The 13,985-nt window shown below is 52.8% G+C and overlaps 1 protein-coding gene across 1 annotated transcript in view; it reads left to right on the forward strand.

The window, feature by feature from the left end:
* The first annotated feature begins 1,722 nt into the window (after positions 1-1,722).
* Positions 1,723-13,985, forward strand: part of SF3B2 (splicing factor 3b subunit 2) — a 329,817-nt gene continuing 317,554 nt past the window's right edge. The window contains exon 1 of the mRNA XM_029614631.1: positions 1,723-2,039. Within this exon, the coding sequence (XP_029470491.1) occupies positions 1,934-2,039 (106 nt within the window). The 5' untranslated portion in view covers positions 1,723-1,933. The remainder of the gene's footprint in view (positions 2,040-13,985) is intronic.

Raw genomic sequence — 13,985 nt, forward strand, 5'->3', positions numbered from 1 at the left:
CTCCTTGTACAGAACTGTTATTTATCTCAAGTTTAATAGTTATCTGTAAACACTGCTGCTATTGCATAGCGCTGTTGTGAGTTCCTGTTAAATGTAAACCGATGTGATGTTACTAAACGATTATCGGTATATAAAAGCCTCAAATAAATAAATAAATAAATGCTGCTGGCTCTGTCGCGCTGTTGTTCTTTAAGCGGCAGGACGCCACTGGCTCCATCCTGCTGTGCTCCTTAGGTGCGCATGTGCCTGACCTATTTAAAGGGCCCACGGTAGGAAAAGTCCCATGGTGCATATTGATGACCTTAGAAGCCAAGCCCTATAAAGGGCTCTCTCTGTCCTTCCCTCACTGCCTGAGCAACAGGTCCAGCTACTCCATAGAAATGGGTGTTGCTTCACTGCATTTCAGTCTTCATCCAGCCTTTCAGTCTTTGTCCAGCTTATCTTCAGTCTTCGTCCAGTCTATCTTCAGCCTTTGTCGAGCTTGTCTTCAGTCTTCTTTCCAGCCTGTTCCATCCTCCATAGTCTGCCTTGTTTCAGCCCTTGCCTGCCTCTGCCCTATCCATCCCTCTCCCTTTCTTTGTCGATACCCGGTTTGACCTCAGCTTGGACTTTGGATCTGCCTGACTGCCACCTGCCTCTAACCATTGCCTGGACTTTGGATTACGCCTGACCACCGCCTGCCTCTGACCACTGCCTGGATACGCCTGTCCGCCGCCTGCCTATAACTCTAGCTATGGACCTTCTTTACTGTCATCAGCAGAGATCCCACCTAAATCCTGCCAGCCCCTGCACCCAGAGGCTCAACCTGAGGGGAATGTGGGCTGGTATAGGTCCTGACCATTCTCTGCTTTGACTAGGTCCGCCTGACAATGGTGAGAACCTACAGGGCTCCTCCCTGCAAGTAGCATCAATCTTGCCTTGGCCCAAGGGTCCACAGACACATAGGCTCTCACTGCCTGCCAAAAACAGTAGCCTGGCCCCAGGGTCCGATCTAGGATCCAATGCCAAGCTGCCAGTCCGTAACCCACTTGTTAAGGGCAAGACTGGTGTGGCAGGATGAGATGGAAAAATAAATGATATGGCAGGTGAAATTTAATGTGGACAAATTAAACATGATGTACATAGGAAAAAATAATTCTAACTACAGGTATACAATGCTGGGCTCTGTATTAGGGATTATGACTCTGGAAAAGATTCTTGTCCTTCTGGACATGTTGAAATCCTCATCTCAGTGTGCAGCAGTGCTCCTAAAAGGAAATAGGATATTAGGAATTATTTGAAAAGGAATGGATAATACACCAGAGAATATGATACTATCTGTTCAATTGTGCCACTGCACCTGGAATAATGTATACAGTTTCGGTTACTCCATTTCAAAAAAGACATAGAGAAACTAGAAAAGCACAGAGAATGTAAAAAAAAAAAAAAAAGGATAAAGTGGATAGCGACCTTAAGAAAAGGAATCTTCGTTTTCAATTTTTACTTTTGCTCTCAGAATTTATCAGTGAAGTGGAAACCTTTCCTGTCCCACGCTATCAGGACTACATTTGCCAACGTCCCTGCAGCTCTTAAACTTAAGCGGAACCTGCAGTCTGTTTCTGGCTTAGGTCTTTTTGGATCACTTATCACCCCAGAATGCTTAAGGAGAAGCGTGGTTTAGCGTGTTCCTCAGAAGGAGGCTTGACACGCAGTTTCCGGCGTGCTTGTAACGTAGTTTCCGGCGTGCTTGTAACGTCATCCCATGAGGTCGCCGTGTTGCAAGTCCAACCCTAAGTGGTTCTTGCCAGAGTGAGGCCAAGAAGCGGAGAGTGGCATAAGTTCGCGCTGCTACAGGGACGGTTGGGGAGTGAACAGCGGCAGAGGTGCGGGATCTTTCCGCTCTGTAATAGAGGGCGTGATCAACAGATAGTCCCATTCACCGCCACTGCCAGTAATGGCGAGCGACGGGGCCGATGCCAAAGTGGAGCTGCCGGGCTATGTAGGCTGGAGCATAGCTGAGCTGCAGGCCCGGCTGGCTGAGATCGCAGCCCCGGTGCAAGGTGAGTGGGCCATTGGGGCTGGGGATAATCACCTGACAAGTACATCCAAAGTAAAAGTATCGCTCGCCTCTCTCCACAAGTCCTTCCCGGTATCTTCGCCGTTGTTTTCCGCTTGCTCGAGACTGGCAACGTTTTATCCTTGTGCACACTGGGAACTTATAGGCTATCATAACTGCAAGTCCCAGTAGACACCTGGGCGTGGAATGATGTTAAACACCAGGCCCAAGTCAGACCGTCCACTATTTTCTGGGTTATTTTATGTATTTTTTGGGGTCGGCCAGGTAACAGCAGCGGTTCCCAAATTTGTCCTGTGGCCATTCAGATTTCTAAGGTATTTAAAATGAATGTGCATGAGAGTACTGAGCATATCTAGTAGGGAATTTGTAGTAGAGATTTATGTATATATGGATCCAGTATTTATGTACATATGGATCATTGTGGTGTGGGTGTCCTGACAACCTGACTGGCTGTGGGGTCTGGAGGACAGCTTTGGGATTGTGTAATGGGAAAGATCTGTTTCTAGTGGTCTGTGGAGGTCTCTGTGTATTTTTATTTTCTTTGCCGAACAGTGTTTATAAAGGGGAAGAGGGAAGCTCAGCAATTGATCCTCCTTTCCCCACCTACACAGCAATTTGAGCCTTGATCTTGTAAGCCACATAGTCGCTGGGTCCCTGCTTGCATCCAAGGCCACTGTTTTGGCAGGGTGGGGATGTTAAAGCATAATTCTTTATAATATGTTTTGTTACTTTTAAACAGGTTTAGGAATGATTTGAGTGTTATTCTCTCTAAAAATCACTTTCTACTCCACTGCGTTTTAATAAAAGTTAATGAAGATAACTTTCTTCATGGCCAGTGGTGTGTGTGGTTCTGTACCAGGTACAGTAATTGGGGAGAGGAAGATTCTTGCTTCAATGAACTTAGAGGCTGAGTGGATAAGGAAAATACCTTATGGCCAGTGAGGTTGAGAACTCTGGAGATTTTGCTGGTGGTGTCCAACCTTAGACTCTGATGTAATAAGACCCGAGTTAAAAATGTGGGCTGAACTTAAGCATATTTTCTTTCCTGTTCATACCCCAAATCAATTCAGACACATGGATTTTTCATCCCTACCAGCAGATGGAGACAGAATAAAAGCTTTACTGATACTTTTACTTAAGATAGCATGCCTCCTGCTTCCCCTCAATATTTCTCTAGGTGTTTCTCACAGAACAGGGTGATGAAGTTGCAGTCACAGGTCCATCTGTTATTGCGGCTTTTGGTACCCAGAGTCTGAGATTATTTGCAGGGTCTGAGTTCTATGGCATCTACCCTAGTCCCTTGGGCGTTTGCACATATGAGGCCTCTTTAGAGGACACTTCTGTTCCACTGGAACCCCCAGTCAGAGCCGTTCTACTGGCAACTACCACTGCAGGGGAATCCAGATCCAGTCTCTCCCGGTAGCTTTCTTGGGCCAGTTTGGAGCTGGGTGTAGACTTGGAGATCCTGGATTGGGTGGTTGTAACCACCGATGCCAGTCTGAAGGGCTGGGGTGCTGTTTTCCAGGGTCAGGCGGCTCAGGGCCAGTGGTCGGCAGATGAGGTGTCTTGGTCTATCAATTGTTTAAAGACGAGGGTGGTTCGCAACGCGTTACTATCCTTTTTTCCACGGTTGCACGGTTGAGTGGTGAGAGTTCTGTTGGACAATGCAACGACGGTGGCCTATATCGACCTTCAAGGGGGCACTAGGAGTCTCAAGGTCCCTCAAGAGGCTGAGGGACTCTTCCACTCGGTGTACCAGCATCTGGGAGCTCTGGCAACATCTTAGTCACTGGAGCGGACAATGTGTAAGCAGACTTCTTGAGTCAGCAGGTGTTGGACCGTGGAGAATAGGAGCTAGTAGAAGAGACTGTGGTGCATTCTGCAACTGCATTTGATGGCATGGAAGCAGAATGCCAAGGTGACCCGCTTCTTCAGTTGTAGGCGGGAGATTAGAGCGGAGGGTTTGACACTCTGATTCCATGGCCCTGCGAGATTCTGTTGTGGGTGTTCAGGCATATCGAGGCACACCCAGGAAAAGTGATCCTAGTGGCTTTGGAATGGCAATGTCACCTGTGGTTTGAGGGCTTGATGAATCTATCAGTGGCTGTGCCTCTAAGCTCAGGCATTTTCTCAAGTTGCTCCATCAAAGGCCAGTCTTCTTGAATCAGGTGACTTGCTTTTGTCATGTGGCATGGCTTTTGAAAAGAACCAGTGGCAATTCAGAGGAAATCATTACCACCTTGTTGCATGCTAGGAGACCTTCCACTTCTCTAGCTTCTATTAGGGTGTGGAAGGTGTTTAAAGACATGGTGCTTCAGAAAGGATGTTGAGCTCATTCGGATGTTGGTCTCTTAGGTTCTGACCTTTTTGCAAAACTGTGTAGCATTGGGGCATGCCTTTAATTCTCTTAAAAGTCCAGGTGGCCGCTTTGGGCTGCTTCTGAAGAAAGGTTCATGGCATAGCCCTGGCTTCACATCTGGATGCGGAACACTTTTGTCATTTGGTGAGGAGAGCATTTCCTTCAAGGAACCTTAACCTGGTGTTCCTGTTCATACCCCAGATCAGTCCATACAACTGGGTTTTGCATCCCTACCAGCAGAGAATAAAAAAACTTCAGGCACTGCCTCACAAGAGTGTTCTACCTACAGTCCCTCGGTATTTCTCTTGTCTCCAGCAAATGGTAGAGGTGCAAACCTGCAGTCTGAGTGAAACTGGGGGAAAAAAAAAAGGATAAAGAAATAATAAAGTCAGCATTTTTAGAATAGGTGCTCCCTGAGGTATTAGGCACCTTTGTGGGCCAGTCCTCTGAGCCGGGCGAACAGGGGGTTGGTGATCCCTGTCTGTCCTCTGCCTGCTGCATCCGGAGGGATTGATAGCCAGGGATCTGGCTCCCTCTTGCCTTTCTTGGTCTCCTCCCCAGTGCATTTGCCTGGATTCAGGGAAGTATGCCTGTTCTCAAGTTTATCTTATTAAAGATAACCTTGAGATAAACTGAGAAGAAGAAGAGAAGGCTACAGCAGCTTGAAAGACTGGAAGGGTGGTGCGTGTCTTCAGCGGGAGCTGGTAGCACCGTGGGGGGGAGAAAGTGACAGTCCCTCGTCGGGACCGGCTTCTGGAGCAGTTAGAGGAGGGTGGCTTGCGCAAGCAGCAGGGCTCCTTCGATCGCGTGCTTCTGCGGGCCGCTTAACTATGCAGCGCTGCAATCTGACCATGTGCACAGTTACAATGGCGCAGACTTCTCACTGTGGGGATCCTACAGGGTATGTGGCCAGTTTAATTCCTCTGTACTTTGCACGGACTGGGCCTTGGGGGGGGGGACGACCTCCGCTGAGTCAGACAGCAGGAAGAGATTCACCAGGTCGGCAGGGCCCACTGCAGAGGTTCCTGGGGGGGAATCACAAATGTGCCTAATTCGGCTGAGACACGCAGTAAAAAGCAGGATGCTTCCAGGGGGCCCAGGGACTCCCCTTCTCCTCTTACCTTCTTTGGTCCAATCTGTATCAGAGGACCAGGACCGGGGGGAGGGGGAGTCTGAAGGGAGCATTCAGGCTGAGGATTCCACGGAGGGGGAAGGTTTCTCAGCCAGTTTTATTCTGTTCCTTCACAAGGCCTATTTGTCTAGGAAGGGAGCAGAGGGAAGCGGCCCTGGGCCTGCAGCCGCAGTGCCTCTCTAAGAGAGCGAAGTTGGCCTCGTGGGGAGGGGGGGTGCGTGTGGGGGCTTGCTCAGGCGTCTGGGTATTGGGCGTGCTGCAGGAGAGGACAAGGTCGACCCCAATGATCTGCAGGAGGATCCGGTGGATGATCTGGGGCTTGATGATTCTGTGTATGGTGGTCCACGTGGGATCCAGATGCTGATCCTGATGCCGATCCGGTTGCGGGCAAAGATGCCCATGATCCAGATGAGATATCAGAGATGGAAGGAGATAACCCAAGGGTTGTCCTCTAGTACAGGAAGGAGGAGTTGCGCAGGTACTGGATGAGTTAGGAATTAAGGTCACCCAAGAGGAGTTAGATAATGAAGGGATGCACCTGGTTCTAGATGGACTGCATTGTCCTAGGGCCTTTCCAGTGCCCAAAAAGGTGAAGAAGTTAGTAAATCAGGAGTGGGATTCTCCTGAGGTGAGTCTCAAGGTTGGTAGGGCAATGGCAAAGTTGTATCCTTCGTTGGAGGAGACCATGAACTTGTTGGTGATTCCTAAAATAGATGCTTTGATCTCGGTGGTGATCAATAAGATTCCAGTGCAGCTTCAGCTGCACTGAGGGATGCACATGATCGTAAACTGGAGATTCAGTTCCCTGTACGTACCAGGATCAGTCCAGGACACCTGGGTTGTGACTCCGCACCAGTAGATGGAGACAGACTAAAACTTGTGGGCGGAGCATATATGCCCCTGTGCCAGTCACAGCCCCTCAGTCTTACTCTGTCTCCAGTAGATGGTGCAGGTCCGGTCACAGCTCCTTCCTGCCCTGGTTCTGGTACTCCGTCAGGGTCGGTTCTTTTCTTTTTCTTGGTTTTAGGCCAGTTTAGTGTTTTTAATTGGGATTTTTGATTTTTGTTAAATTGTCCCTGAGGTCCCGTCCGCCCTGTCTCCCAGGGGGGTTGTGAGGTCCTGAGGGGACTACCCCCCACCTGGTTGAGGCCGCTGCTAGGGTCGAGGACCCGGCTTTCCCAGTAGCAGCGTCAGGGGTGACACCGGGGAGCCCGGTTCACTCACCCCTGCTAGGGCTCCAGGACCGTGGACAGCGACAAGCGTTGTTTGTAAAAAAAAAAAAAAAAAATGTTTTACTTTTGTTTTCGGTTCTCTCTGGCTTCAGCTCTCTGCTGCTTTGCGTCGCCGCTCCGTGGGGTCTCCGGGGGGGGGGCGCCGCTGGCAGGGGGGAGGCCAGGGGGGCCGGTTTCGCTAAATTTAATTTTTCTCCCGTTGCGCTCTTCGCCGCGGCTCGTCGGCATGCCTCGTGGCTCGGCCTGTAGGGCCTGCGGCTCGGCGCGCGCGCGGCTTTCCCGCGGTGCTCTGTGTGCAGCCTGCTTCCCGGGCGGAGAGGGGTCATCCGGGGGGCTCGATCCCGCAGCGCACGATAGCCGCCGCGCAGGGGGGGGGCTCGGCAGAGCGGCCCCAAGACTTTTTCCCGCTGAGCGCGGGAGTGGCGGCCATTTTGGCCTCGGACCGTGAAATGGCACGGGAAACGGCAGGAGCCTCGGGCCTGCCTCCCGCGTTTTCTCCTCAGCGGGTTGATACAGGGGGGGTCCCCTCGGGGGGGCCCTTGGTCCCCGGGGGTTTCAGAGAATGATTCTTCAGCCTCGGGGTCCTTTTCGGAGGATTTGGCGCTGTTGTTGCGCAAAGTCCTAAAGTGTAAGCGCAGTAAGCGCGACCGGGGGGGGACCCCGCAAGGCCCCCCCCAGGGAAGACGTCATGCAATCCTAAGGGCGCTGCGGAGGGGTCCCAGGGCCCTTCCCGAAGTACGCGGCTTCCTCGTGGCGTCCCACAGGAAGCCGATTCCGCTTCCCCCCCCTGGGGTGGACTCTGATTCCCCTGAGAAGCCCCTGAAAGGGGCCGACGGAGATGGGACGGACGAATCCGCTCAGCCAGGCGCCGGAAAGGGATCCCAAGCAGTGGAAGGTGATGATCCCAAGGTGGTCCGGCTCTTCCGCAGGGAGGAACTGCCACCCTTAATTCCGGCCATTCTCCAGGAGCTGGGAATAGAAGCTCCTCCGGTGGTAGTCCGTCAGGAAGCAAACATGGATCCGGTCCTGTTAGGTCTCTCGGGTCCGGCAGTGGCTTTCCCGTTTCATTTCTCCTCGACGAATATTCTGTCCCGGGAATGGGACACCCCGGAGTTAGGTTTGAAGGTCAGTAAGGCCATGGACAAGCTTTACCCGCTTCCGGAGGATGCGCTGGACCTTCTCATATTCCCCAAGGTGGACTCAGCGGTCTCCGCGGTAACAAAGAGATCTACCATTCCGGTCACGGACGCGGCAGCTCTCAAGGACCTTCAGGACAGGAAGCTGGAAGTGCAGCTCAAGAAGACTTCGAGGTTTCCGCGCTGGGAGTGCAGGCCGCCATCTGCACGAATTTCGCTATGCGGGCCAGTCTGCGCTGGGCCCAGGTTCTTCAAGCCAATGCGGATTTATCCGCAGACGAGGTAGCGCAGGCAGATCGTTTGGAAGCTGCAATAGCATATGGCGCGGATGCGCTGCACGATTTGCTGCTCACGTCGGCTAGGTCCATGGTAGCGGCTGTCTCGGCACGCCGACTTTTGTGGTTGCGCAACTGGGCGGCGGATGGTTCTTCCAAGGCTCATTTCGGGGCACTACCATTCAAGGGAATTTGCTGTTTGGCAAGGAATTGGACGAGTTAATGATTTCCCTGGGGGAAAACAGGGCCTTCTAGCTTCCCGAGGATAGATCCTGGGCGAGGTCCTCGTTTTCGGCCAGATCTCGTTTTCGGGGTCCCAGGAGGTCGCGTCCTCAGAGGTCGTCCGGGCGCTCGTATAGGTCTTCCTCCTCCCGTACTCCGCAGTGGCAGCAACAGTCCTTTCGAGGTAGGCGCTTCGGTAGACAAGGAGGTGCTCTGGCAATCACGGCGCCCAAGTCTTCGCAATGAAAGGGGGTCGGCCCATCTCTCGCCGCAGCCTCGGCACGCCGTTCCCAACGGCGGGGCACGGTTGATGTCGTTTTACGAGAGATGGGCCGGTGTAACGTCGGACCAGTGGGTCCTCACGGTCATAGGACTCGGCTACGCGTTAGATTTTGCTCACACCCCAGCGGACAAGTTCCTTGTCTCGCCTTCCAAAGCTCCCGAGAAGAAGGCGGCGGTGCTCGACACCATCCAACGCTTAGAAGGCTTGGGAGCTATTTCCCCAGTCCCGGTCAGCCAACACGGCAAGGGCCGTTACTCCATCTACTTCATCGTCCCAAGGAAAGACGGCACGTCCAGACCCATTCTGGATCTCAAGGGGTGAACCGATGCCTTCGGATTCCTCACTTCAAAATGGAGGCGATTCGTTCAGTCATCGCTGCGGTAAGGCCCGGCGAGTTCCTAGCCTCCCTGGATCTCACGGAGGCATATTTTCACATAGGCATTCATCCATCGTTCCAACGCTTCCTCAGGTTCTGCGTTCTAGGGCGGCATTACCAGTTCCGAGCGCTCCCGTTCGGGCTCGCGACGGCCCCACGTACATTCTCGAAGGTGATGGTCGTAGTGGCGGCGCAGCTGCGCCGAGAAGGTCTCCTGGTCCATCCTTACCTGGACGATTGGTTGATTCGGGCAAAGTCCGAGGATCAGTGTCGGATGGCGGTAGCCAGGGCCCTCCACCTTCTGCAGTCCCTAGGATGGGTGGTCAACTACAGCAAGAGTCATCTGACACCCACGCGGACCTTGGAATATCTGGGAGCTCTTTTCGACACGAAGCAGGGCAAGGTGTTCCTGTCACACGAACGGAGGTGCAAACTGCAAGCTCAAGTACGTCGCTTATTGTCTCTCCGCCAACCGCGGGTCTGCGACTACCTTACGGTCCTAGGGTCTATGGCTTCAACGCTGGCACTGGTTCCCTGGGCATTCGCTCATCTGCGTCCATTACAGTCATCCTTACTATCCCGCTGGAAGCCGGTCTCGGAGGAATTCCATCTACCGCTTCCACTCAAGGGACACGCGAGGTCCAGCCTGCTGGTACATCCCAGGTGTCCTGGTGGCTGGATCCCAAGCATCTGTCATCTGGGGTCTCTCTTCAGGTGCCCAACTGGACAGTGGTGACCACAGATGCCAGCCTCTTCAGTTGGGGAGCGGTCTGCCTGGGGAGCTCGGTCCAAGGCCTATGGTCCGTGTCGCAAGCCCAGTGGTCTATCAATCGCCTAGAGACCAGAGCGGTCCGTCTGGCCCTGCAAGCCTTCCTGCCGTTGCTGCGGGGGAAGGCAGTTCGAGTGTTGTCGGACAATGCGACCACAGTGGCATACATCAACCGCCAGGGCGGGACAAGGAGCCCCCAGGTGGCGGAGGAGGCTCAGCGCTTGATGGCCTGGTCGGAGCTACATCTCAGCAACATAGCAGCGTCTCACATTGCAGGAGTCGACAACGTGCAGGCGGATTTTCTCAGCCTTCATCGTCTGGATCCCGAAGAGTGGGAGTTGGGGGACAAAGCTTTTCTGCTCATTTGCAAAACGTGGGGGGTGCCCCACATGGATCTGATGGCCACGTGGCACAACGCGAAGGCCCGCGATTTTACAGTCAATGTCGAGAACGGGGGGCAGAAGGCGTCGATGCGTTGGTGCTTCCCTGGCCGACGGATGTGCTGCTCTACGTGTTTCCCCCGTGGCCGATGATCGGCATGATTCTACGGCGCATAGAATTGCACCCGGCCAAGGTAGTCTTGGTGGCACCGGAGTGGCCGTGCCGGCCGTGGTTCGCAGACCTCGCCCAGCTGGCGGTAACGGCGCCCCTTCGGTTTCACGGAATGGCGGGCCTGCTCCTTCAGGGCCCCGTCTGGCATATGTCCGTGTCTGGGTGGTCTTTGAGGACTGGTGCGTGCAGCGTGGGGTGGTCTCCACTTCGGCTTCCGTCTCCGACATTCTGGCGTTCCTCCAGGCTGGTCTGGCCAAAGGCCTGGCGTGCAGTTCCCTTCGGGTTCAAGTGGCAGCGCTCGGTTGTTTGCGGGGTACGGTCCGTGGTACGTCCCTAGCGCTCCACCCGGACATTGCTCGCTTCCTCCGGGGTGCCAAACGCCTTCGTCCTCCCTTGCGTCTTCCTTGTCCGGCTTGGAACCTCAACTGGGTTCTCTCCTCCCTATGCACGGCGCCTATTGAGCTTTTGAAACGCGCGACTCTTAAGGATCTCACTCTTAAGACGGCGTTCTTGGTAGCGATCGCCTCAGCACGGCGTGTTTCCAAGTTGCAGGCCCGGTCCTGTAGTGAACCCCTGTTGCGTATTTCCGATTCCGGAGTTTCTTTACGCACAGATCCTTCCTTCCTACCGAAAGTGGTGTCGTCTTTTCATATGAATCAATCGGTGGAACTGCCCGCTTTGGCGGGCGGGGAGTTCTCTGTTCCGGAAGCGAGGGAATTGCGGAAGCTTGACGTGCGGAGGTCCCTCCTCCGATATCTGGAGGTCAGTAATCCTTTTCGGGTCACAGATCATCTGTTTGTCCTGTTCTCTGGTCCTAAGAAAGGGGCCGCAGCGTCTCGCACAACGATCGCCCGGTGGCTTAAGGAGGCCATTGGTTCGGCGTACTGGGTGCGGGGAAAACCGCTTCCCGTGGGCCTGAGGGCTCACTCGACTTGTGCGCAGGCGGCATCTTGAGCGGAGGCTTCTCCGGTATCGCCTCAAGAGATTTGCAGGGCGGCTACCTGGAAGTCGTTGCATACCTTTATCAGGCAGTACCGGTTGGATGTCCGGGCTACCGATCCCGGGGGATTTGGAGAGAGGGTACTCCGAGCGGGACTCTCTGCTTCCCACCCTCGGTAATTTAGCTCTGGTACATCCCAGGTGTCCTGGACTGATCCTGGTACGTACAGGGAAAGGAAAATTAGTTTCTTACCTGATAATTTTCGTTCCTGTAGTACCAAGGATCAGTCCAGGATCCTGCCCGCAGTGCTACGCTGAAGTAATGGAGAGTCCGCTCTTTGTTCTGAATTATTTTGTTCCGCTTGTTTAACTCTCTCGGTTGGAGAGTCTGTTTCCTGGAGGGGTGTTTTCCCCGTTCTATTAGCGGTTTCTAGCTAGTTTAGTTCTCTGGTTGTGTTCTACTTTGACATTACGTATGACTGAGGGGCTGTGACTGGCACAGGGGCATATATGCTCCGCCCACAAGTTTTAGTCTGTCTCCATCTACTGGTGCGGAGTCACAACCCAGGTGTCCTGGACTGATCCTTGGTACTACAGGAACGAAAATTATCAGGTAAGAAACTAATTTTCCTTTAAAACGGATGTTTGAGGTTTCCAACTTGAGCCTGTGGTAGCCCGATGCAGAGGGCCTGTTTATGCTGGGTGCAGAAGGCTCAGGAGAAGAATTCCTCACAGGCGGCCCGGTGGGAGGCCGGGATAGCCTACATGTTGGACATGCTATAGGGTCATTCCATATCAAGTAGGCCAGGTCCTCAAAAGCGAACAAAATTTTGCATGGATATTCTCTAGGGTCTCAAACAAAAATGTACTAACATTTTCATCTGGATCTTCATTGGTTGGAGAGCTAGAGGCAGTTGAATGGAGGTCACCTCTGAGTACCATGCTCCATGCAACCTAAAATGGCCATTTTGTCCAGGTGATGCAGTCCAACAACACCTCTCAGAGGCCTGAGATTTTGTGGATTGGTACAACCCCCTGGTGGCAAGTCCCAGTGCAAAGTTTGCACATAATCAGTTTGTCTCCCTTATTGTGGGCCAGCAAAGTATGTGAAAAATGTTACAAAAGAAATATATAAGGCTTACTTTGACTCCTCATTGCTCCTTTGATACAGGCCCTGATTGGACCAGTAGTCATGGCCATGGTGCATATGTATAAGATTTGCACTAAGAGGGGCGGATTTTAAATGCCCTGCGCGTGTAAATCCGGCTGGATTTACGCGCGCAGGCCCACCTATTTTGCATAGGCCGCCGGCGCGCGCAGAGCCCCGGGACGGGCGTAAGTCCCGGTGCTTTGTAAAAGGGGCGTGTCGGGCGTGTCCGAAATGATGTGTTGGGGGCGTGACGCGGCGTTGCGGGGGTGGGGCCGGGGGCATGGCGGCAGCCTGGGGGCGTGGTCGAGGCCTCCGGACCAGCCCCCGGGTCGGGTGATGGTGTGCCAGCAGCCTGCTGGCGCGCGTAGATTTACGTCTGCTTTTAGCAGGCGTAAATCATGAAACAAAGGGTGGGGGGGGGGGGTTTAGATAGGGCCGGGAAGGTGGGGGGAGGGCGAGGGAACAGGCGGCGCGTGCAAGTTGCACAAATGTGCACCCCCTTGCGCATGCCGACCCCTGGATTTTATAAAATCCAGCGTACTTTTGTTCGCGCCTGGTGCGCGAACAAAAGTACATGATCGTGCAAATTTAGAAAATCTACCCCAGAGGCTTTACAGACACAATGTCGCTTTTTAAAGCAAATTTTTGCCAGTTTTCAGGTACAAATATCTCTACTGTGTAATTCTTAATTCTTTCTTTGTCATTTGAAAGAGCATCTTTTTTTTTTCTACAAAAGTCACCCTGTTTCATTTTGGACCCAATCTTCCTTTGTTCAGAACTAAGGCCCCCAACGATATGCATAATTTGTATTCATGGGCATGCTATGTTAAAAAGAGGCATCTTTGGCATCCTGCTGTGTAACACGCAAATGAGCTAGAGATGTGAAATTGTACAGTGTGGTGAAGCTTGTTGTGCTTACCATGCTTGTAGCTTATGACACATCTTGTTTCGACATACTTCTATAAATGATGCCTCAAAATGGACATTTTCCTTGCGTGTAACTAGATGGATTCAGGACCAATGGGTTATGTGCTCCCCTGCTAGCAGATGGAGACAGTCAGATTTGAAAGCAGACGTCTCCCTAGGTATACCCCTGCAGTGATCTCAGCCATTGAGTATTTTTCCGTCTCCTAGTAGATGAGGACTGTCTCTCCCTATAAGGAACACAATACTCATTAGAGGTAAAAATATTTCGATTCTAAATTGGAGATTATCAAGCCCTGCTCTCCTGAGGTGATATCTAATGGTCTCTCCCCCAGTTGAGAATTCCTGAGACAATTTCCGAGATCCCTCAGAGGTGAGCCTTGGTCCAGTAGCCTGTTCCTGGTGTGGACTTGCTGCGGAAAGGCAGCGGATACAGGAAGCCAAGTGCAGCAGTGACAGCCTATGCCCTCTCCCCCCGCAGCCGGAGACCGTCTCTGGACTCAGCTGGTAAGCGCTGAACTCAGGTAAGCAAAGAAGAACTCCTCTGATCCAGAATCGAGGAAGGGCTTTGGTAAGTCTT

This window comes from Rhinatrema bivittatum, chromosome 8 (genome assembly GCF_901001135.1).
Source record: "Rhinatrema bivittatum chromosome 8, aRhiBiv1.1, whole genome shotgun sequence".
NCBI classification, from domain to species: Eukaryota; Metazoa; Chordata; class Amphibia; order Gymnophiona; family Rhinatrematidae; genus Rhinatrema; species Rhinatrema bivittatum.